This window comes from Accipiter gentilis, chromosome 22 (genome assembly GCF_929443795.1).
Source record: "Accipiter gentilis chromosome 22, bAccGen1.1, whole genome shotgun sequence".
NCBI lineage: Eukaryota > Metazoa > Chordata > Aves > Accipitriformes > Accipitridae > Astur > Astur gentilis.
Genome location: NC_064901.1, coordinates 23,422,439 through 23,447,677, shown reverse-complemented (window position 1 = coordinate 23,447,677; position 25,239 = coordinate 23,422,439). Strand labels below are relative to the sequence as shown.

Genomic DNA, 25,239 nt, shown 5'->3' with positions numbered 1-25,239 from the left:
GAGCTCCGTTCGGGATCTGTGGGGACGGAATGGCGGCTGCTATGACCGGGGCCCGAGCGCTGTGTGGGGACCCACTTCTGGTTCCCCTCGCTAATTGTAACTTTACAAAGCTATCCTGCTCCTTTCCACGCGTGGGGAAATAGATCTGTAATTTACACAGCTAGTTAAAAGCAGCCTCTTCGTGAGAGTATAGCCGCGTTTTGACAGGAAACCTTTCCTTCCAACTGTTCACGGGCACCTGCGTGCCGGCTGGGGCCGCCTCAGGCCCGCGGCCCACAGCCTGCACCCCGGGACGAAAGGCGCGCTCGGCCCGGCAGGCAGGTCTCTGCGGTCCTCGGTGGAACGGGAACGGGAGCGGAACGGGAACGGGAGCGGAACGCCCGGGGCGGGCTGCGGCGGCGGGCGGGAGCGGCGGCGGCGGCGCCGCCATGACGGAGAGGCGGCAGCGAGCCCGTGTGCAGGGCGGCTGGGCCGGGGCCCCGGCGGGACGGCCCTCAGGTAAGGACCGGGGGCGAGGCGGCCACCCCCGGGCTGGTGTCGTGCAGGTAGACGGCCAGGACCGCGGGGTGGGTGTCCCGGGGCTTGTCGGGGCCCTCCCGTCCGGGCCGCGGCCTTGTGGAGAGGAGGCCGGTGGCGGTGGCGGCGGGTCCCCGGCTGCCCCCCGCCGCGGGAACAGGCGCGTTCGGAAAACTTAACTGCGAAAAAGCTAAAGGAGAAATCTCCCTGGTTTCAAAATCTTGGTTTAATAAAAGTATTTTTCTCAGAGAAATGTCTTTTTGTTTCCTGAAAAAAAACCGTAGAGGGGGTGCAGTTCAGCTGCCTGGGACAATTTCTGCTGGCATGCAGTAGGTGTTTGAGGTAGAACTGAAAGGTTCCAGATATCGTTCTTCCTGATAAAAGGATGTTTTCATTTTTGTTTCTCTATGAATAACATATATAAAAAAATTCCAGTTTCTGTGCAGTGTAACATAGTTTTGGCTGTTCCTGAAGTCTCTGCCAAGCAGAGGAGAATACTTCAAAGAATGATTCCATAAGTTCTTCCAAAACATATTTTTTTGTATGGTAAAATTCTATTTCGTGTGATCCTTTGGGGTTTTTTTCTCTTTGCTTTAGCACCTAAGGTGGCTGCGGCCAGCAACCTTGCCCCTGCAGCTGCCAGACCAGCATGGATGAGGAAAGATCAGCCTCACACTCAAAAGCAATTTGTCTTTGAAAAGCCATCAGAGGTAAAAATTAGATGGTAACTAGCAGAATCTAATTTTTTTATTAACCCTCAAATGATAAAAATTATCAGACTTTGAGATTATAGTCTCATGTTCAAAAACAAACTAAAACCTCAGCTGAGCTTAACTTTGGGCTTTTACCAAGCAGAGTTTCCAACTGTCTTGCATATATGGCAAACAGAAAGTTACGGTCCCTCTGTTTAGCCTCAGGCTTTGAGTATTCATTATGTACCTGTTAATAACTACTTTTTTTTCGGAGATCCAGAAGCATACATTCTCCTTAATATTCAGAATGATGCAGTATCCTAAGCTTGATTTGAGCTCTGTTTTTTCCTTCGGTTGGGATATCTGTCTTATTTGTTACAGGGGAAGAGCGTGGGATTTGTTTTATAGACTTTGCTGTATGCCCCATCAGGAGATGAAGGATATTGTGCTCTGTGCAGTGGGAGGGCAGTTCCTTACTTGGGGAAAAAAAATGTTGAACACTCCTTTCTAAGCCAGAAGTGTCTGAAAGGCTGTCTTCTTGTCTCAGAAGGACTGGAGATGGTCTGGGAAGATTCTCTTTTCTCTGTGGCAGAGACCTGTTATCTATAGAGTACCGTATTTTGACCCTCTTGCTTGTTCAACTCAGTACCACCTTGCACCTCAGCACTCCACTGAGTTTAGAGAAGCATAAATCCCTGGGACAAACAGGATGATAATCCAGGCTGGTCCAGGCTGGATTAAACTACTGTGTTTGGGGTTTTTTTGTTTTTTTTTTGTTTTGTTTTGTCTGTGTTTGGGGGTTTTTTGTTTTTTTTGTTTTGTTTTGACAAAAACCAGCTATCTCGAGCTGTGCAGACAAGTTTAGTGTCAGCTCCTGGTATGTCTGGTCTGTCTTGTGTTTTGCTCGTTGTCTGGGTCCTGGGATTCGTTCATCCCTCCTATAATTGCTCTAGATTTTGACTTCCAAATGTAAGTGTAAGAATCATTTTGGTTGCAGTTGATAAATAACAAGTATTGTAATGATTCAAATAATTTAGGAATGAATGTCCTTTAGGGGGCAGTTGATTGTTAAAAACCGCCTGCAGTGGTAGCTGCCTTTGAGAGTTTCTCGGGCATGGAGAGAGTGGGTGGGTTGTTGCTGCTTACCGGTTGTCCAGAGGTATGTTTTTCTCACTGACGTACCAGTGTGTGGCTGTATAGAGTCACAGGCAATTAGTTCTGTTCAACTAGAGCATGCCAGATACTTAAATGTTTAATATTCACCGTGTATCGTCTTGTTACCTTTCAGGTGGAGCGCAAAGTTCCTGAGGCAGGTGTGATAGAGTGAGTATACTGCCGAGTTAACCGTCCGTTGTGCAGTTTTTCTGTCTCGTTGGTCAGTGGGAATCTGCTGAAAAAAGAGTTCCTTCTCCACTTACAACTGACATGCCTTTGGAAGAAATTTCAGTAGCAAATGTGGACTTTCAGCCCTTAAAAGGCTGAATTTATAATCACAAGAGTCCAGGTCTGTGTTAACCAGTTTTTATAACTTTGGTGTGGCTGTATAAGACAGGAAGAGCAAACAGTTGGACATTCTGGATCGACAGAACTGCAAATATGTCTCCTTTGGTTAGCAATGTACATTTTCCTAGAACAGTCTCTCTAAATTACTTGAAATTACTTACTGTTACCCAGGAATGTAGCTGGTAAGGTAACTCAAGCAGCACTTCCTTTGAAGGTTCAGAAAAGTACCTGCTAGTAACCGTTACAGTGAAGCTAGGTATTTGTAGATCACTTACCCTTTGTGTTAAAATAGGGTTCTTCTCAGAATAACTTTGACATGAAATGTGACAGGGTGTGGTGGTTTATGGTGAAGTTACAGATTTTGAAAATTAAATTTGCTTCAGTTTGGTTATCTTGGTAGGATTTTCTTACTCAGTGTGCCTGTAAATGCAAACAGAGTGGTCAGGGTGCAATCTTGTATGGTTGTCTTCTTTAGATTCCCCATGATGTCCCTTGTTTATTTATCTATAGAGCCCTAAAACTCTGTATTGAGCCTTTGGTGAAATGAGAGTGAGAGGCAGGAAGTACACACAAACTTATTTGCTTCTGCAATACCTCTTGCTGCCTTACTCTGACCTCTGACTGTCTCCAGAACATATTGCTTCCCTTTTTTTCTTTTTTCTTTTTTTCAAGAAAAATTTCCCTAGTCCAGGCTTACAGCAATTCTAGTCCTTGCTGCTCACTGTAAGGTAATTTCTTGTTGTTTGTCCATCTGATGGCTCTTTCCTTTCTACATTCTCAGCAAGCCTGGTGTGTATGAGCTCAGCAAAGTACCAAGTGGCATTGCTAGGTAAGTGGATGAAACTTCTTATTTGCTATTGCAGAATGGTGTGGTGATACTCAGCTTTCTGAAGTCTAGTCTCTGTAGAGTGTTTTGACTACAGCAGGTGCACATTGCCCTTCCTGTGTATCTTCTGCTTAGAGTACTTCTGGAATTACTTTGAGTATCAGGTAGCAGAGGGTTATGCAGTTCTGAGCAGCACTGAAGAGAAGAAGAATTAATCTCTTAACATTTAGTGCATATCGCATCTTGTGTTCTTGTCTGGAATATGGAGAAGGGGCTATGTCCATTTGTTTCACGATCAGGAGTAAGTTGCTGCTTGAAATTTGGATTGGTATTCCTGTGTTAGTGAGTGTGTGATGTCTGTGTTGTATAGTTAAGAGCTACCAAAAACTTTTAGCTGTAAATTGGACTTGTTTTAAATTAATCTAATAAAAGCATTTAACTTTAGGCAGGTTTAGTAACTTTAGGGTTGTCCCTTTTGCTTACATGCTATGCCTTAATTATTTCAGCTTCAGGACACTTCAAAACGAAACCTGCTTGTTCTGTGATTCCTACTAACTGAAACGCATTTTATTTTACCTTTCTGGCTTAGGTGTAATATCGATATTAATCCTTTTCTTCTGAATTTGATAGATTTTATTAGTAGTGGAAAAAATGCCAAGGACGTAGTAACTTTTTGTGCATTTATTTCAAAGCTTTCACCTTGGTTTCTTCTAAAGCTACAAATAAATTTTTATACCAGTTTGAAAAATAAAAACTTTGACCAGCTGGAAGTAGAAAAGATACACAGCCAGCTGGGTTATTCTGTCATTTTCTGGAGTTTGTTTTCATAATATGTTGCTGGAATATTTACATTTCTGGAAAGTGAATAATGAGATTTTGCATCTCTATTGGCACCTTTACTATATATTCTTGTTGTGATGTTTTTGGAGCATTGAATACTTGTGAGAGTAAACTCTTGTGAACAGCATTCCTACTCTGCAACCCATCACAGTTTTGTGATAGGATTGAAGGAATCCAGTCCTGGCTGGTCACTGAAAAGTGCTTTCAGTAATTCTTGTTGGACTTCCATCACAGTGGCTGGAATTTTTAAATGTTGCTGTTAATACAGTCAAAATCTAAAATGTACATAAGAAAATGTAAAAATAGGAGAGGTTACATACTCTAGGGTTCTTCTGCTTGGAAAAGAGAGGATAGGATGGCAGTAGTGATAAAGGGCTATCAAATTCTGAGTGGTATGGAGATGGTGAATAAAGGGCAATTATTTCCTTATGTTGATTGTAGACCCGTAATCAGTGCTATCTAATTTATCAGATGTGAAGTTAATAACAAGCAGAAGGGTGCCATTTTTCACACAGTATATGGCTGATTGTGGGACTCGTAGGATATTGTTGGTGTCATACGTTTTTATAGGTTTTAAAAAGCAATTAGACGTGTTTGGTGAGGGGAAGACTCATCAGGAGCTCCTGCTGCCTTCTGTTCTTTTCTTCACACCTGCCTTTGGCTGTGGTCAGAAATAGGATAGTGGGCTTTGCCTTTTGGTCTCATGCATTATAGCCATTCCTAGCTCCTTTGGGAATCCTGGAAATTAGAATATTTTATCAAAGCTTATACAGAAGTGTATACTCCTTCCATCTTTTCTTTCTCTTTTTCTTCCTTAGGATTCATTTGATTCCTGGCTTTATTGACTCGGAACAAGCAGACTGGATGTTTGAACAACTCCTGCAAGACATACCTTGGGGTCAGCGAACTCACGTCAGACATGGTAAGGAGTGTGTAGTCCAGCTTTTCAGGTCATTCCAAGGTCATTTCCATACCAAAATCCGTGCATTGTTTATCATTGTTTTTCATTTTACCTATTACCACTCCTTCACATTTCCTTCCAGGTTTTCCATGCATAGCTGAAGAGCACTGCTGCTTATTTTTCGATCTTTATCACCATGTTTCTGTTGCCAATTAAATGAGATCTTTACAAATTAAAATTGCCTGTGTTAAAAATCTTTGAATTTTACTGCCTCCTCTGTCATCTCCAGTTCTTTTTCCCCACTCTTTTTTTAGATAAAGTCTGTGCTCCATCCCTTCATACTGTCTCCCAGTGATGCTGCAAAACCTATGTTCTTTGAGGTTTCTGTCACCAGGATTATTTTTTGCTTCTCTCACTTAAAATCCCAGCAAAGCCTGTTTCTTTTCCCTTGTGTTTGCTTATTTGTTCTAGAATGCAGTAAATGAAGAGACTGCTATTCTGGATTTGTTCACTAAGGGGCACCTGTTCTAGCTAAATTTCTCTTTCAGTCAGCAATGGATGTAAGATAATACATCAGAGTAGTTACTGGACAGGGCTGGAAAATATCTTCAACATCTGTGCTTACTGGCTTTCAATAAAGGTACCGTATAATGGAGAGCGTTACCTGTCAAGCATGAGAAGCAGCTACCAGGATAGTCTTTCCAGAAGTTGAAAGTACTTTCAACTTGATGTTTGTATTACACCACAGGGTGTACACATATTTGACAAAATATTACTTGTCCAGCCTTGCTACATCTGATTCTGTAATGTCCCATTGACGCTGCAGTCCTTTCCACTTCATCCTTTCCAATGGATACATCTTGTAACTTACGCCAGCGTATTGGGCAGTGGAACCAGGAGAATATAAAACAATCAAGAATTATAAATAAAATTTCAGTTTCATTTTGTTATCTTTATCTTGTCCAGTCCCTGCCCTGTCTGGCATAGGGATGAGAAAACTGATGTGGTTCCAAGATTTTGGCAAGGTAATTCTTCTTGCAGAGACAGGCCTGCTCTTGAATAATCTTGTTCCTCCACTTGACTTCATTATGTAAGGCTGAGGATTTTAAGGGGCTGCTTTTTAACTTTAGGTGAGTGGACAGTCCCTTTTTGATCAAATTTCTTGGCAGAATTGCATCATCTTTCCATTTTTAAGCCCTTTAATAAGACAACTGAGAAAGTCTTCCTGTTCTTTTTTTTTAGAAGTATCTTTTGAGGAACCAAGGCTTACCTCCTGGTATGGGGAACTTCCTTACACGTACTCCAGGATAACAATGCAGCCAAACCCAAATGTATGTATATATTTACAGTTTTCTTTTATTGTTGTCTACAGAGAAATCCTTTGCAGAGATTGAGAGACAAAAATTCTCTGTATCCTTTAGGTAGAGTATCAGCATTTCATTTGCGATCAGCAACGTATACTGGTGGAATGTGGACAACTTCATAAAACAAGCATTATGAGTGGATTGACTGAGAGGAGCATGATTTACTTGCTAAATGTTGGCAAAAGGAAATTATCACTCCATAGTTTAAAGTTCTGGTTTTGGGTCACTGTAGCTTTGGACAAAACTCTGAATTGTTCTGTGTGACTTACTCTATCCATCTTTGTACGGGAGATTGTAGCATACAGAGTCATACTGAGTTTTTTGTTTTAAAGATACAGTAATATCAATTACTGAAATAGTTACTTTCAGAAACACTTAGATTCAGTACTGCTTAAATGAGAATTTAGGCATGTTGTGGATTCCTGTGTGAATGCTGTGAAATCACAACCTGCCTGCTCAGCAACTCCAGATTGTATGATGTAATTTCCCACGCTATTTTGGAAGGGTTGAAAACCACCTGAGTGGTTCGCTGACATTTTGTTCGTGTTCACACTCTTTCTCTGTCTTCCAGCCTGTTGCCCCATTGGCCTGTCTCTTGGTATTGCTTTGTTTGAAATTTTCATGGCAGTAGGCTGCAGTGTTCTGAACCGTAAATTAAATGTGACTGTTGAAGGCTGGATAGCACGAGAGAGAAGTGTCTGAGCCCCAGAACTGCTGCCAAAGGCGGGTACTTCCTAGGAAAGCTTGGTTTGGGAAAAGTGGAAAGGCATTATTTAACAAGACGAGTTGTGACGATTTTGTAGTCTCAAAAATACCATAGTTCAAAAATTTTGTAACCTATGGAATTTGTGGTAGAAAAACAGGCATTTTTTTGGTACTTACTTGTGGACCATTTTAAATGGGCTTTTCTGGAAGGTGAATGGCTTTAGGGATTGGAAGTGCCCCCACAAAATCATTCTGCTGTACGCTGGTGGTTTAAATCCAGGTCAGAATTGTCTGTTGTGGAAGCTGTTGCTGCTCAGAGGTTGGATAGAGCCTGTATACCCTGAATTCACGGTTTCAGTTCAGTTTGCATAAAGTTCAGAGTTACCACCCGTTGGGCCGCTGGCTTGTTTTTCTCATCCAGGAGGTACAAGGCCTAAATCAGTCACGCGTGCTGATCCTGCCTTTTATCCGTGAATAATTCTCCTTTTTACTGAGAGAAAGAAATGCCAGCAGAAAGTGAGATGCACTGGCAAACTTGGATAGCTGGGAGCCAGCCCTGCCACTGGCTGGAAACTGCCCATAGGCAGACATATGGGTAGACTGCACACAGACACTCCAACATTTCACTCAGCTTTGTAGGTGGGAGTTCTTGCAGCCTAGAAGAAGCAGTGGATGGTGTAAAGAGCACAGCCCTTGTCTGTAGAATAGGGCTTATATCACAAAAATATCCCTAATAAAATATAATTTAGTGCACAGCTTGGCCAAAACCAATTACCTGCCTTGAACGCTTCATCTGTAGGAGTAATTAGCTTTGTGCCCCTCCTTTTTTTTTTGGTAAGACTGGGTGTGATTGCAGCACTGCTAGGTATAATCCAGTGCTTGTGCCTAAATGAATTTTGGTGTTAGAAAAATGTTTCTTTGTAAGCTGTGGTGTAGTTGGTGACACAGTCATGTTTCAACAAAATTACTTCTGCTGCTGCAGGTTTGTAGTGGAGTTTCCACTGAATTGTAAAATTCACCATATGGTAACATTTTTAGTAATAAATACTTTTGTGATAGGATTGAAAGAATCCAGTCCTGGTTGGTCACTGAAAAGTGCTTTCAGTAATTCTTGTTGGACTTCTGTCATTGCCTTGTATGTCCTGCACATACTGCACCTTCAGGCAGCCCAATTACAAGCTATAGCTTTTTTTCAGTGGTATTACTGATGTCCCTACATGTCCCATAGCTGTAAACTATATTTATATATAATTAATTATTCACATGATGCTTAGTCATTGAAGGGGTGACTTAGCTAGAAATACCCCTAACAGAGAAAGATGGTATGTTGAGGCTCCTGCAGTATAGCCAATAGGTGAAAAACGCTTTAAACATGGGTTAGCATGGAAATAAGGTGGTGCAGACTCCATTATTAGAGATGGATACTAGGAAATAATTCCTGCTGTCTGTTCCTTCTTCTGCCAGTGATGCACTGGGAGATTTGGAATCAGTTCTTCATCCTCTCTTGATCTGTGTTTCTGCTTATATAATGGGCAACAATTCTGGCCTACATTACTTTGGCTTTTTTTTTTTTTTAAATGTATGTACTTATGTAGTACTTAAAACCACTCTGACAGATGAAAGTCGTGATGTAAGTTTATAACATTAAATAACGATTCACTGAACTGAGTTGTAATGGAATGTGCAGAGCTGCCGTGGGCTATGGGCTCAGCAAGATGTTAGCAAAGGGAAGGATGAAATTCAGGGCCTGTGACACCGGTTTTGCTAACCACTGGAAAGTTACAATGTCGAAGTCAAAACCCCAAGAGCTGATGAGTTGGGCTCAACAATCCGTACTAACCAAGCAGGGACAGAGTTGCCACGTTGTGACAGTGTTGTCTCTTGTTCTGTGTCAACAGTTGCAGGCAATTGACAGTGTGTCATTTAGTCACTGATTGCAACTTTCTGGATGCGCTAGGCCCACCAGCAATGCCCAAGAAACTCCCATGTTATCAGACCCCTGTGTTAAACTCCTCTAGCTTGGCTAGGAGCTTAAAAAAAAATAAAAATGCATGAGAGAAGTTGCACAGTTTTCGTCTTAGTTAAGAATTCCTGATGTTGATCCGTGGTCAGTTCAAGCAGATTTTACTCTGTGTACTTTCTCACCTTTGAGTTAATTGGGGTGGCTGGCTACATTAGTATGAAAGGCAGACTAGCTTCATAGTTTTAAGAGATGATTTAGTATTGAGCGATAGGTAACATATGCATATTTTGCAGAAAGCCTATTCCTCAGTTTTACTACAAACATAATCAGAATTGTTCAGAGGCATTTGCTTGATTTCAAGTTTATTGTGATTAAAGTGCAGTATATTTTGTTTCTTAGTGGTTTCCCGCTGCTGGTCACGTGCTTTCATTGTATTTACTCTGCTCCTTCTGTGCTGATTACAGTGGCATCCTCTGCTGACCATGCTGAAGGAGCGCATTGAAGAGTTCACTGGCTACACCTTCAACTCTCTTCTGTGCAACCTCTACCGAAATGAGAAGGATAGCGTAGACTGGCACAGTGATGACGAACCATCACTGGGAAAAAATCCTGTCATTGCCTCACTCAGCTTTGGTGCTACTCGGACCTTTGAGATGAGGAAGAAACCCTCCCCTGTGAGTGTTCATACCACATTGAGAGAGTCCTGTAGTTACTAATATGCCCAGTAGTTTCCCTCTGTTTAGAGAACTTAATTTCTAAAAGCATTTTATAGTAGTTAATGGAAGCACAATTCATAAAGTTCTGTGGAATAAGCATAGGGATCAAGAAATCTGTTGCATGAAATGTGACGTCTTGAGGATGGGAATGGGACCACTCTAATAACGTGCAGCAGTATAGTGCTGCAGTGACATTGCAACCTGGGCACTCTTCTGCCCAAATAAGGGCCTTTCCTGTTACTTAAAATGAAATCAGTGGTGGTGGAAGGGGACTTCCGCTGTATAAATGAACCAAAGAGTTGATACCATTTTCTTAAACTTGGGCAAACATTGTGTAATGCATAGTGTATGTGGGATGATAAGTAGCTCTGACTGCTTTTGCAAGTAAAAGTCTTCTTAATAATGTTTGCATTTTGACTCATGTTCAGATTGAGGGACAGTGAAGGGAGGGAAGGAGCTCATTTCCTTTCCTTGAAATACCAAACTGTCATATCATACTTTACAGACTAAACAGAGATCTTTACTTTGATAAGGAGGCATGTGTGGAACATCCTTTCAGGAATAAGTTGGTGATATAGTGAATACTCTTTCTGGATAAAATGCTGTGCTTGGGTATGTTGGGTTCTCATGCCAGCGTAAAACTTAAATTTTGCAATTCATATTTATCCAAGTAAAGGAATCACATATTCCTGCGTTGAGAATACAGGCCTCATTTTAGGGTATCCTACTTGAGATGTCTTTTCTGCATGTGTAGTCTTTGAGACCTTTGGGAAGAAGTTTGCTGTCTGCTTATGTTGCTATTTATTCTGAATAAGTAATGCAGAAAGCAAAGGTGATGATTATCAGCCTACTAGAAAACTGTATGCTGACGTACTAAAGTCTGCCCATCAAGGGTCACCTTGGGTCACCTCGTCGTGAACAGCAAAAGTCAGAATTTGAATCAGAAAACAAATAAATAATCTGTATTTTTCACCAGTTCTTCAATTTGTAAATTCTTTGTTGTCTGAAGTTAATTTAATCCTGGTCCCTGAGCATGAGATCATATAACCAGAGCATTATATCAGTGGGCATATCACAAGTAAGTATCTTTGACGCTGGAATGATAACACAATGTCAGCCTGAAAGTTCATTCCTCTGGGAAACTGAGGTAAATGGTGCTTGCATTCTTTTCTAGAAGTGCATGTGTTCCCCTTCGATGGCTCAGAATCAAAGCCACTTAGATTTCAGTATAAACTTTGCAGCTTTCCTCTTAAAAATCAAACCCAGTTCGTGAGCAAGATGCCTTTTCGTTCTGTTTTCTATTTTCTGAAAAGATGTCCATTGTGAGCAAAGAGGGGAAATTCAGTCTGTGCCATTCATAATTGGCCGCCACCTTTGATCTGTACTGGACGATTTCTTCCCTTTTCTTCCTGAGATGGATGATTTTCTATAGATGTATCCCTCAAGCTCTCCTCATTTTTTTCTTCAGTGCCTCTGACCTGATATTTCTGACTAGCTGAGTCTTGCTACCTCCGAAGTGTATTCCTTCTGCAAGTGTGACATACCTGTTTCTAAGGTATGATCCTCATGTGCAGAGTGATCTTTGAATAAGTTGCTATTAACTGCATCCTGTGCCTAAGGAAACCCGTACTTAATAATTATATGGCACATATTACGTATTCTTTGCACATTCCCAAAGCCTGCAATTTTCTGAGAGCATCCTGTGACACTAGATGCTTTGCCAAGTGGGAGTTACAAGAGGCTCTGATGGAAATTACAACCTTTCAGGCTGTACCAGCAAAGAAGTCATTTTCATACTCTATTGTAATGTAGCATTCTCTCTTTCATTAAGAGAAAGTTGAAGTTGATTGTAGATATTTGAAGTTTGATCATTACTTTGTTCAAAAGCGAGTTACAGGAAGAGGAATGTAGCCTAGGGAAAAGGGATTCAGATTAACAGGCTCTCCCTGGTTTATAATCTGCCAGTATCGGTACATTGGGGTTTCCAGGGTTAGTCTTCAGTGAGAACAGCAAGAGAAAGTAAATCCTTTTCCTGCCAAAATTAAACCTCTTTGAGGGCCAACATTCTAGTATTTCAGATTGTAGAGTTTCAAAGGCCTTCATTTGCCTCTGTTCTTGTAAGTGCTTTTAAGTATTTTGAGATGAAAGATGGAAGGATGGAATGAAAATACAAGATGAGAAATCCTATGGTAGAAGCTCACTGTGGATAAGTGGTACTGGGAAAAAAAAGAACTAAAGCGGTTGCCTGTGTGTGATCATGTGCTGGGTACAAAACAGTACGTACCACAAGTCAGGTAACATCTTCTAGTGCTATTGAAGAATGCTAGATCAGAACCTTCAGAGACTTCAGTTCATGTTAGTATCTGTACAGATATTTTCCTGTTATATCTTGAAATGTGGATGAATTTATGAGATAATAAAATCCTATTTCTCTTAACAGCAAAGACGACCAGTAATGTTGGTGGGTTGGGTTTTTTTGTGCATGTTTGTGTGAATTTTGGCATTTGTCTGGTAGAAATTCGGTGGCTCTGAAACTGTCACAAAAGGAAATCTTTTTATCCTTTCTCTGCATTTTTCCTTGGCAAAAAATAAAATTTCAAAGAAGTTATTTAGGTGCAAGTGGTATTTTTTTTCCTGCAAATTGTTCGAGGGTGAGGGGAAGGAAAGATTCAGTCCTCTGTTTTTCTTTTGGGTGAGTGCTGTACTGGATGAGTAAGTGTTCATCATATAATAGATGGTAAAGGAGCGTAGAGACGTGCATAGCCTATTTGAATCTGCATCAACAAGCATCCCTTGTGTATAAGCAGAAATAATTCTTACTCAGATTTCAGCCCAGTGCATGTAAAAAAGCTACAAACACATTTCTGGGCAAATTCCCTGCTGGAATTAAGGAGACTTTTTGTGGAAATTAACATGACGCCAGAAACTGGTTTACTTTTTCCACTGGAGTTTTTCTTTTTAAGCATTCTTTCTTCTAAATACTGTCTTTTCTGTTTATTGGACCAGTTGTGTCATCATAGCTGATATTTTGCCTTTGCTTTAAAAGGTTCTACGTTTTTTTGGATGCCTACTTGGTACTTCAAAGTCTACAGTAAAGTGATCTGGTTTCTTTTATTTTCTACTTCTAGTTCCGATAAATTACTTAAACTTTTTCTTGCCTCCTTGTTCCCTCCTCGTCATTGTAGCTCCTGCCTACACTGAAACCAAGAGATGAATGCTTTGTCATAGAGCTGTGATTCATACACAATTCACACGCAATCTATTGGTTTTGTCAACACGTCCTCTCGTGCTTGCCCGCAGCATAACTGGCCCCACTGCACCACCATGACCCCCTCCTGTTCTCCACGCTGCTTCGAGGCCCCTGTCCCACTCGTATGTGACTTCACCGTCCTACTCCAGAGGAATTGTTTTTGCCATGTTAGATGGGTCTTTCTGATACAGCCTCACTACCATTTTGACTATTGCTTATCACTGCTCAACTTTGTGAGACAGTGCCAGGTTCTCTGATGAGGTCTTTCTGGAAGCTGAGTGTGAAATGTTAGTTCCAGGGTGAAGGGTGATATTTAATATCCCACTGAGAGGTGCTCTGGGTGCCATAAGGACCAGTTGGGTGTCGTTGTCCGACGAACTGCCGTGTGAACTGTGGAAGGAGTTAGAAAGCCAGCTGTCAGGTTGCTTTTCTTCCATCTGTAACCAAGGAAACTGATGGGTGCTGGGGAAGGGAGGGAGCTTCACGCGTGTGTTAGATAATAGGTTGTTCGTGGTGTTCTCAGAATCAGCCTTCAGATGGGTCTGTCCTTCAAATGAAACACTAAAACACAGTCGTCCTGTCCTTGAGTAGCTGTTCTAGCAGAAGTTAAAGATCTCCTAGTACTTCTGAAAACAGCAGAAAAATAACCCTTTGTGTCCCAACAGGCCTAACTGAAGACAAACGTGGGAATATATGGAGCACGGTAGAAACAGAAGCTTTGATCAGGACGAGGAGGGTTGAACTTTTAGATTGGCACAAAGGAGACTTGCAGGCAGCAGTGGCTGCAGAGACGTAGGTGGTGTCCACCAGTATTGGCAGGACTTGAGCAGCTATAGACAAGCAGAGAGGAAGATGCGAGTGCTTTAGAGCTACCTCACTTGCAGTCTGCTAGGTCAGCTGCAGACTGAGGGAGTTTAAAGATAGTCCTATGCAGGTGGGCAAGTGGATGACATGAGGAAAGGGCAATACAACGATATTCATTCTTACTGAGTCCATAAAGAAAAGAGCTGCAGTGAGGATTTCGTCAGAGATAGTGAGAATGAACAGGTAAAAATGCAGAAGTATCGATAGATGAGACCACTTTGTTGTGGAGGAGGGTGTTTCCACAGCTGGTGGTAGAGAAGTAAACTGGAAAACAGGGATAGAAGCAGGACAAGATTAGAAGTTTCATAAGGAGAATTCTCTTGGTAATAGGTAAATAGGTAAAGCAGAAGACTAGAAGCCAGCATTCTCCATGAAGGCTGCTGACTTTAGCCTTTGAAAATAGTTTTGCATCATTTCCATGTATAACTGCACTATTTATACATTATTCTACAAGATGTTTCCATTTAATTTTCCTTATAATAGAAGATGCTTCCACACTATCCGGAACCCATTTCCTACTACTATCTCAATAAACATGCCTGAGACTTAGAGAAATAAACTTAGGTGATTTATATAGATTTATACTAGATCTTTTCTCTTTCTTACCTTTTTGATTCTGATACCACTTTAAGAAAAAAACCTTGATGGAGTCCAGGAATACTTACAGATTTTATATTCACAGCTTCCCATTAACCGCTGAGCTTTCCTCACTTATTAGCTGTAGTTACTTGAATTAAGGATAAAAAAAAGTTTTAGCCACTGTACTTGGACAGTGTAAAGCTTGGGTTGTATTAAACGTGCAACTCAAAGTTATGAAAATCCTAATATACCTTAGCATATTAGCAGAACTGTTGCTTTACTAGGCCTGTTCTTGGAAGCAGCTGGTTTTGTAGTACACCTATAGAGTTACAAAGTGACCATATAAAAGTTACCTGATGCATTTCTTTCCATGTTTGTTATCAGTACTTTAAAAAAAATCTTTTCCTCCTTGGATGTCAAGAATAAATTACCTTCATGAACTCCTTGACCTCTGAAACTCAGCTGAGTTTTCTGTATGTCTAACACCAGCTCTAGATATAAAAGTTCTGAAATGAGATTTGGTGGACAGTGTTAGTAACAACATGTAAGACAGTAAAAAATTTTTGTCTAACTTTGTCAGCTCTGCGAAACCAATTGACATAAAAATCTCTTTTTCTAAATAAAACTAAGCTCAGAGATGTCCCATTTAAAACAGAAAGTAACTGTTGCTTTTACATACTGACTTTTTTAAGCCAAAAGGATGCTTTCTCCTAAATCATTTATCTTAGAATTCCTTTTTAATCAAGATGAGCAAGAGATAAAAATAAGTCCACCGTTGTCCATCCACAAAGTGAAATGATGTAATCCTGTGAAATAGAAAAGAGCCATGCAATGGTATTTCTCTGCTTTTCATCAGCAGTCATGTTTACAATATCTATTTTTGAAATGTTTTCCTTGTTTCCTCTGAAGTTTAAGAAAACGTTTTTGGCATTAGACCTTACTAAAAATAGAGCAAGAAAAATGGCTAATAATTCTAGAAGCTTAAAAATGTGTTTTGCATTGTCCTTACAAAGAATACATATTACAGGTGATTCTGAATGCCTTCAGCACTCCCTGATTCCAGAGGTTTAGTGAGCTTAATTAATCACTGGCACAGCCTTGGGCCCTTAGGTATTCCCAAAAAATGCATAAATCCAGAATTGCCAGCCAGTGCTTCCAGTTGCACCAGCAGTATTGAATAGCCTTGTTCTGTCACACTGTGACTTCTAGTCCCAGACATGAACAGAAAGTAGCAGTGGTGTGAATAAATAGTCAATTACATCAAGTGATGCTTTTTATTATTGGGAATTGATTTGGTTCCAACCAAGCTCTTTTGCATTTTAGAGAATTTGCAGTCATCTTTCTATCTGCATCTCTTTTATACACACACACACTCCCAGTTGTTCTTTTGAAAATCAAACTTTGTTTTAAGTCCAGGACATAATTTTCCCAGTAGTTGATACTTTACCTCATTATTTTGAGCTTTTCAGCAAGCCATGAACAAAAAAGACAAACCTGCATCAAGTTGGGCCACTGCACAATTAAGCTTCAAGGAAGTTAGTTAAGATTTTTGAAAATGTGAGTTTTTGTAAAAGCGGTAAAATATGTTGGATGAGAGCTGTTGGGTCTTTTTAATGGCTCTCAAAAGACTATGTCTGCCTTTTTATGACCCGCTGATGTTTTCTTCTAGCTGTCGGGTCTGTGCAGAACCCTGTTAATTATCCTGAATAACTCAACATACAGCTGAAGCCTGGAGACCTTGTAACGTTTGTTTCTGTTTCAGGAATGTGGGACTTGTATCAGTGTGAGGTAACTATACCTGCACCTCAAGCTGGGCTAAATCTTACTGTGATAATTCCATTTTCCCAGTCTCAGTTGTCCTGTATTGTTTCCAGCTTCTTTGCAATCTGCTTCTGTTTCAAGTGACATAAGTAGTGACCTCGCATCTCTTTTTCTTTTTTTTTTTTTTTTCTTTTTTTTTTTTCCCCTGCCCTTCCAAAGTACAGTTTTCATTTTACATGACAAATGTGAACAAATGCCATGCTGGTAACAGGTTTTGTTGAGTCTGGAGTAATTGCTCCCTTCAGCTGGGTCTGAAATAATTGAGCATTGCCTCCTCCTAAACACTCAGCAAGTATGATTTTAGGAGTCTACCAACCATTATAAGAAACTGGAAGAGAACATACTGCCTAACTAATTAAAAAATAAAAAATCTGCAGCATTTGTGCAGCAACTGTCTAAGATGTATGGTCCCTTACAGAAATGCACCGTCATGCTTTAGAAGCTCAGACCTGGCCTAATTATTTTTTTCTCATCTGTTTGTAGTAACTGTGTATTTCTGGCTTTTCTTTTAAGAACAAATAACTGATTTGGTGATCTCTCTGGAAAAAAGCCAGTATCTCTGCTTCTAGACGCAGTGATACAATAGAAAATAGGCATTCAGGCTACCTGTTTGCTATATGCAGTATACTCAGAACAAAGTTAACCCTGTAGTTGTACAATGTAGAGGCTGAGAACCTGTCATACATACTCTTTTTTTCAGTGGAGGACATTTATTATCCACTTCATACTTTCAAGCTATCTATGGCTTTCCATAACTTAAAAATAAAAGGCCTCTTGAGTCCCCTCCCTTTCAACACTAATTAAGGTATTTCTCTAACTCCCACTCTCTCTAAAATAGTCCCTGTATTTTGCAGGATTTCCTATCTGAAACTTCCCTGAATTCCTCATTTCAGAGAGTTGCTTTCAACTCTTCCTAGACAGCTTGCATAGTTGGCAATATAGATCTAGAAAAGGCAAAATATATACTGCCATTCTGTATTTGGGGGACATCCTGGTTTTCCTATTCTCATTTCAATATTAATGAAATAATCAAAGTGCCAACATTAAGTAGGCAAGATGTTAAATGGATGTTGTTCAATTTTTGGATGTTTGCAGCAATTTTTTCTGCAGCTGTTGAAGGCTAAAATCAGAAAATATTAAAGGAATACACAGAGCATTGTAATACCTGCCCATGGGGATTCTGGAAGATAGTTCATGTCACGCATAGTATGATTTCATGAAGAGGTTACTGTTGTGATTGACAAAGAGAACCGTGTTGGCATAATAGACTTGACTTAGCAGTGTATTAGTCTGGTTTAAAATTGGAAGGGATAGTGTAAAGCAATAGAGAGCTGCTGTTCCACTGATGTGGCACATGTGAGACTAACTCTGCAGTGTTACTATGTCCGGTTGTTGTATTTGTGCTTAAAAAAGTTGTACTTAATCTGAAGGCTTAACAAAAGTGTGCAAATTATTTGTCTTCTAGTTTAGCAGTCTGTTTTGCTTAGTGATGATAAAGTTTAAGACAACTTGTTTTACGAGGTACTATAGGAAAAGGAGATATTTTTTTTGGATAGGAAAGGTTCTTCATCTAGCAGATAATACTATACCAACATGTAATGTCCAAAACAAGACAAATTCAGAATAGAAAGAAGATGTGTATTTTTGATGAACTAGTTAACTGTTGGAATCGGAGTGGCTGTTGCAGAATGTCTCCACACAGAACTGTTTATTTCAAGAGCGGATGTTTCCAAAAGATTTGCAGCCTTGCTCCAGAATTTTGCACTAGGTGTAGGAATTTGTTGTTGAACTTTACCTGTGTTGTACAGGCAGTGAGACGCAGTGGCTTCTTTCATCCTTAAAATGGTCAGCTCCTGAACTTTTTATGAAATATGGTAACAGAGAGGTATAGTTAGACTCCTTGATCTTGTAAGAGCTTCCTTTCCTCCTCTCTCCTCACAGCCTTTTAAGCTCTGCTATTGGGAACTGGCTTTCTACCAAATGCACATGCCCGCTTCTTCAGTGTCTAACATTTCTTTTTAGGAAGAGAATGGAGACTATACTTACGTAGAAAGACTAAGAATCCCACTTGATCACGGGACTCTGCTGATAATGGAAGGAGCTACCCAGGAGGATTGGCAGGTAAGAACTCCTCCACACTGTTTGTGTGCTTTACTTGCAATGCAGTTTTCTAAATATGCACGAGGCACTCCCATAAAGGTATGGGACATTATTCTTCCAGTGACACAGTTGTGTCCTAGCACATTAATATTGCTTTCTGCCTCAGAGTTTCAAAGCACCCACAGAAACAATGGGTTTTCTTCCCAAGTGCAAAGTGATGTAATAAGAATCAGCTCAGATGTGCCGGCATTAAAGTTCAGCAATGAAGCTTGCAGCCTGCAGCTGAAAGAGCAAAATTAATTTAGGAGCTTCGAATATAACTCGCAATTTAAATTAACACATCTACAGTAATCTACAAAGACCTTTTGTTTTCAGTGGCCCTGAGCAGTCAGAACATGAATTTTTTCCCTTATCTAAATGTTTAGAAATGTTAATAAAAAGCCATCATAGGAAAGAAGGTTTTTTACATTGCTTGGTAACCTGTATTTTAAATACACAAGCTCATGCTTTTGGGTTTTGTTTTGTTTTGTTTTGTTTTCTAATGCCACTTACAGCATCGAGTGCCTAAGGAATATCATTCTAGAGATGCACGGATAAACTTGACCTTTAGGATCATTTATCCAGAACCTGATGGAGTTTGGAAGTGAAGAGGCACTTTGGGCATTGTTGGATATAAACCCACAGCAGATCCAGAGCCTCAGATTGCTACAGATTTAAAGGAAGCCGTACAGGAACAGAGTCCTATGAAATACCTGGTGGGGGAAAAGAAACAATATTATGAAGATCTTTGACAATCAGAAGCTGCCTGTGTTATGTGGACAGTGCTGTTTTGTTTACAGAAATGATACGCTATTAGATGATACTAAATCCCTTTAAGTTTGTGAAAAAACGATCGTTCTTAAAAGAACACAAAGCACATCAAAGATCTGAGAGATACTGACTGGAGCAGAAAGATTCAGTGGGCAGTTATTTTTGCACCTTCTCGTCTCCCCTTTGTCCCCCAGGTAGTGATCTATGATTTAAGTAATGACAAGACAGGATTCTTTTATGTAAAGCCAGCTGGATGTTCTGTGTGTACAGAAATGAGAAAGCTGCGCTTCATGATCATCTCTGAGTATTGCTCATTTCACCAAGGGGTAGTGCATTGCTCTTTATTTGTAGGTTGCAAAGTCTCTTCCAATGAAGCAATCAGTTTTGTTATTTATATAACTACTTGAATTACAGTAGTGTCTAGTAGAACAGAGGGTCAAGGCTCCCTTCTGCTCTGCACTCTGTGGTCAGGCTTTATCCTAACCGTTTATCCATGTAGACAAGACAGACAAAGGCATGCAACAGAGACACTGTAGCCACAAGCCTTATCAGCCAGGTCGAAGCTTCCCATTGCTTCAGTATTAACAGTCCTCCATCCCTGCTGGCTTAAAACTGTTACCTCTGTGTCATAGGCAGGAAAATAGACACAAAGAGATGGAAAACATTAGTTTCAGAATTTGCTAAATTCTTAGTTTCTTTTTAGTTTTTCTTTTTAGAACAACTAAGTTGTGGCTTCCAGTGATTTCAGGTGAGACAGGAAATGTCGGCATCTCTAAAAATTAGACTTGTGCTGCCAAATTTGATACCCAGAAGAATTGGTCCAAAGATTTGGACCCAAATTATTTTAATCACAACATTTGCAAAGCTACACTAAGAGGAGCGTAGTAGCAACCAGGTGCAGCGCTTTCTCTGGTGCTACTGCTCCTAGGTCAATGCATATTGCATTACAAGAGTATTACGTGGAGGGTTGTCTCTCGAACCTCTGCTGTTACAGAGGAGCAGTCGGCAGCTCAGACCTGATTCTAGGTTGACTTGCTGGAATTCTTCAAGTTTGCCTGCCCTGGGTACATCTCACCTGTGGGTAGGAACCAGAGGACTGCTGTCTGGATGTTAGGTCAGGTATGCCGCTCACGTGGTTAAGTTCTCACTGTGGCTATGTGGCATCTAGTGTACTGGAGCAAAGCATAGGTTTGGTATGTCTTCACTTTCTGCGTGAAGTAGGATCTAAGCATGGATAAATACTCAGTGCCTTGTAACATGTTAACATTGTTAAGCAAGCTAGCATCCCCCTTCAGTGCAAGAATAAGTTGGTGTGTAGAAAATGTCTATCTTTTCTTAGCCAGTAGTAGTTTAAATTTCTTGTTTGATGAGAGCAGTCAAGTTATTAATACTCAATTATGCCTATGTTTTAACATTATTGATAACTTAAAGGACAGACTGTTGAGCCATTTAAATCCCTGTGCTCTGAAATTGGCTAGAATCATTTTCTTTTTATATCAAACAATTCTAGAAGCAGCTTCTCTACCTAAAGCACCATACAGCTTTTGAAATGGCTTATTCTTCTAAAATGAATGAATGTTATTAGAAAACTTACTTTGTTATCTAATAACGTCTTCACCTTCATCCCAGTTTGTATAGAAATACATTTTTGGAGTATATTTAATGTCTCTAGGCTCTGTGATGTATCTCCTGAGAATTAGTGTTGAAGGAGGGAATCGCTTACTTTCATTTTTACTTTCTTTAGGTAACTAGAGCTCTGTGCACATCCCCGTATGTGCCCAGGTTTGGCAGTCCTGACAGAGAGTGGTTGTCCATGACCAAGGGGCAGTGCAAATTTCTCCAGGTATTCTGACAAGGCAACACTTGAGGCTTTATGTAGCTAGTTCATACAAGCTACATTTGTTTACACTGTGTTAAGAGCAGTCATGCTGCAAGAGGGAGTAGGAGGAGGGGACGAGATGGAAACTTAAACCCTGGAACCTCAGCCTGTTGTGGAAATTGCAACGCATTTGAATTAAGCGAAGCTATGGCACATAACTGATGGTAGGGCCCTGGAGGCTGATACTGTTCCTGAAGAACAGTTTTTCACTTACTTTCTTGGTTTCAATTTATAATGTTAGCAAATTGTGGTTTGGTTTCTTTACTTCCTTTGATCTGGGAGAAGACCATGGTTTCCTCCCCAGCAATAAAATTATTCATAGGAGAAATGCTGTATCCCACAGAGCTCTCTTGGGGCAGTACCCTTTAGTTGCTGGTGTCTACTATGTTCTGCTTGCTCTCGTGTGTCAACGGCTGCTGCTTATATCCAAATCTGGTTGACAGTGGGGAGAAGGCACGTAGCATTGTTCCTCCCCCTGTCCTGAGAGCCCTGGCTGCGAGGGGAACAGTTGGCACAGAGGTCAAGTTTCTTTGTCAGCTGGGAGCTTGTGGGTCCTTCCTTCCTCCCCCACCTCCTCCCAAAAAAAGTCACCTAGCCAGGTGGCAGTGGATAGCAACCTCCTGCCTGCCGGGACAGCAGGAAATGGCTTAGAGCAGAGGAGATTCCAGCCCACATCTCAGGAGATGTTTCTGCAGGGACATTTTTCCTGTAGGTCGAAATTTGTTCCCGAATGCTGCAAGCACTCTTAGAGTTCTCAAAATGGATGTGCGCAAAACTGAGATTTCAGAAGTCTTGAGCCTGGTGGTGTTCTCATGGCACCTAAAGATTTTTCACTAGAGACCAGGGCAACTTGAAAATGTTTAGTGCTGCTATTCAGCTGTTTCTGCTGTTGGAGTCAAGTGCAGAGGATAATGTATTTAGAATTGTAAATATGTAGTTAGGTTCCGTTCTTTAACTTAAAGATAGCTGGAGGAACTTTCTCCTAGTTACATGGATTTGAAAACAGTATTTCTAAAAATGCTACCGGAAAGATTTCCTTGCCAGTTATAAGGCTCTCTTCCATCCCAGGACTGGTTTGACAGTACAGTATTGCCAGACAAAAGCTTTTTGAAAAAAGGTTTAAACTCAGAGTACGTTGCATTAATTTAAAGTAAAATTTATTGTTTATCTGAAAACAAAGGTATATACGTACACAGAGGATTCAGGGGCAAGGGGGTTGCAGAGGTTTTTTGATTTTGCCGTTATCACCAGACCCACTAATCTAAGCATGGAGTAGTCTGTCCATATGAGGTAGGGAAGCAGGTGCTAAGAGCTGCTTTGCCTACAGAGCACCTCTGAATTTTATTTTCCATATTCCCTGTATTCTTCCTGTGTCTCCCAAACTGCCTCTGCTAGCCTTTTCCTCTCCCCTCTCACTCCCATTGTCATTTGTTGATATTTATCTCTAGTTAGGTCTCGTATGCTCCCTGCTGCAGGTGTGACGATATTACTTTATGCAGAAGATATAAACTGTGGGTTTACTTTTCCCCTGTTTCTTCATGCTGAAGTGTTATTTTTCAGCAGAGTATGTGTGTCTCTTCCAAGAAAAGCTGAAAAATTGCATTCCTCAAAGCTGTTCATTGTCTGTGGCTTTCAAACAGATAGAGGCTACTAGTTGCCCCAGTTAAGATTCCCTTTTCCAAAATAGCCATCACCTTTTCCGAAATATGGTGGCCCTCAGGCTTGATGATAAGGAGCAGACGAATGGAAGCTGTCTTTGGTAAGGACGGGTAGTGACCTGTCACCCCAAGGGAACATGCAGGATGGAGCTGTTCTGAAATAAAGGGTGACTGGTTCCATCAACGGTATGTAACCATTCATTTATTTAACACCTATATAAACAGTAACATTATTCATTAACCATACTGGCATCAGGAATCTCTCTGTCTCCATGCTACTTGCAATAATCATTTGATGACAGAATACTTGAATATTCAAGCACAAACTCTTGATGAGGTTAGAGTATATCTGATTGAACACTATGCTTTTGGGCCACACCAGGTTGATCTGAGCACACGCCATTTAAAATCAATAGCAAAGTTCTGCCATTTCTCTGCTGTATTTCTTTTTTTCTTCTTTCCAGAGAAAAAAAACCCCAAACCTCTTTAGGATTTTCAATTTTTATTAGATGTAAAGTCTTAGATAATTCTATTGCTCCTGCGTCAGATTATTTCTAGCTATATATTTTCCATTTGTCATGAGTGATGGGCTTAGTATAGTTACATATAGTAATTTATAGCTACAATAATAATGTAGAAGGAGACAGGGTGCCAGGAAGGGGTTAAGAAACCAGAATTTTCATGCCATAGTATTGGCAAATTACAGAAGACTGTTCTCCTGGGGTTTGGGATAGAAGACGTATGATGGGTGCTGCGAATCCATAATGCCTCCTTCTCAAAAGTGCTGCTGCTATTGACTTAGCTAAAAAGCATGTAACACCCACTTTGCCTTTTCTGGTCATAAACCTTTTCAGAGTGGATATGAAATCTGCCTCACTGTGTTTTGTTTTCAAAGTGCTGCTTTTCCATCCTTGTGGTTTCTATAGCAACCTGGGCCGTTTGTTTAAATTGGAGCTCACTGGCCTGTCCTCCCTGCACCTAACTTCTGCTGAGATCTTGCAGGTGGTATCTCCTCTTCTTGGCACGTCCGAGAGTGACTGGTAAAGGTTAGAGAGGGTCTCAGCAGTGCTTGGCCCTTCCCAGAGGGCCAGTCACTCAGCGAGATGACAGATGGGTGCTTTCTCCCCTGTCGCCCTATTTGATTTACCTCATTCTTCTTCCATATAACGTTCAGTACGGCTTTGCGGAGTTACTACAAGCTCCCTTGAAGAACAGGTTAGCTGGCTGGTCTTTGGTGGCTCACGCTGGGAAGGCATGTCTTGGGAGAGCTAGGAGGTCTTCTTTTAAGTAAAGAAAGTGGGGACTGTATTGAAGAATTTTAATCAGAATAAGGAGCGAGGAGGTCTGCTGCATGGCCCCCATTGTTTGATTAAGGTTTCCCAACAGAAATAAAAACTTTGTTCTATGCACTCAGGAGGTTTTGCTGGCTGAGCAAGACTTAGAGCAGAGTCTTCACACCACAGGGGATCATCCAGACAGACAGTGCTCACTGGATCCAGAATGATGCTCAACTGAAAGTTGTTTCTGCCTATAGCTGTGTGTGCAGCCACTTTGCTGTTCACAGGAGGGTGTTACTGTGGTGGGTTGACCCTGGCTGGATGCCAGGTGCCCACCAAAGCCGTTCTATCACTCCCTGCCCCCTCAGCTGTACAGGGGATAGAAAATATAACACGGGGCTTATGGGTCGAGATAAGGACAGGGAGAGATCACCGATTACCGTCACGGGCAAAACAGATCCAACTTGGGGAATATTAACTTAATTTATTGCCAATCAACCAGAGTAGCATAATGAGAAATAAAATCAAATCTCAAAACACCTTCCCTCCACCTCTCCCTTCTTCCCGAGCACAGCTTCACACCCGGATTCTCTACCTACCCCCTCCCAGCGGCACAGGGGCAGGACTCATCACACTCTTCCCCTGCTCCAGCGTGGGGTCCCTCCCACAGGAGACAGTCCTCCACGAACTGCTCCAACGTGGGTCCTTCCCACGGGCTGCAGTTCTTCACGAACTGCTCCAGCGTGGGTCCTTTCCCCGGGCTGCAGTCCTCCAGGCACAGACTGCTCCAGCGTGGGTCCCCCGCGGGGTCACAAGTCCTGCCAGAAAACCTGCTCCAGCGTGGGCTCCTCTCTCCAGGGGTCTACAGGTCCTGCCAGGAGCCTGCTCCAGCGTGGGCTTCCCACGGGGTCACAGCCTCCTTCGGGAACCCACCTGCTCTGGGTGTGGGGTCCTCCCCGGGCTGCAGGTGGAGAT

General features: G+C 41.3%; 1 protein-coding gene across 2 annotated transcripts; it reads left to right on the top strand.

Moving 5' to 3' along the window:
- Nucleotides 1–407: 407 nt before the first annotated feature.
- On the top strand, nt 408–24,965 carry ALKBH3 (alkB homolog 3, alpha-ketoglutarate dependent dioxygenase). Of its 2 annotated transcripts, XM_049825803.1 has the most exons (9): nt 408–498; nt 1,114–1,226; nt 2,497–2,531; nt 3,493–3,540; nt 5,196–5,299; nt 6,521–6,609; nt 9,775–9,984; nt 18,563–18,661; nt 19,195–24,965. In XM_049825803.1, exons 1-9 carry the CDS (start codon nt 429–431, stop codon nt 19,285–19,287), a joined length of 861 nt encoding a protein of 286 aa, XP_049681760.1. In that variant the 5' UTR covers nt 408–428; the 3' UTR covers nt 19,288–24,965. The 2 variants fall into 2 exon arrangements, with proteins under 2 accessions (XP_049681760.1, XP_049681761.1); XM_049825804.1 differs by lacking the exon at nt 3,493–3,540.
- Nucleotides 24,966–25,239: the final 274 nt, after the last annotated feature.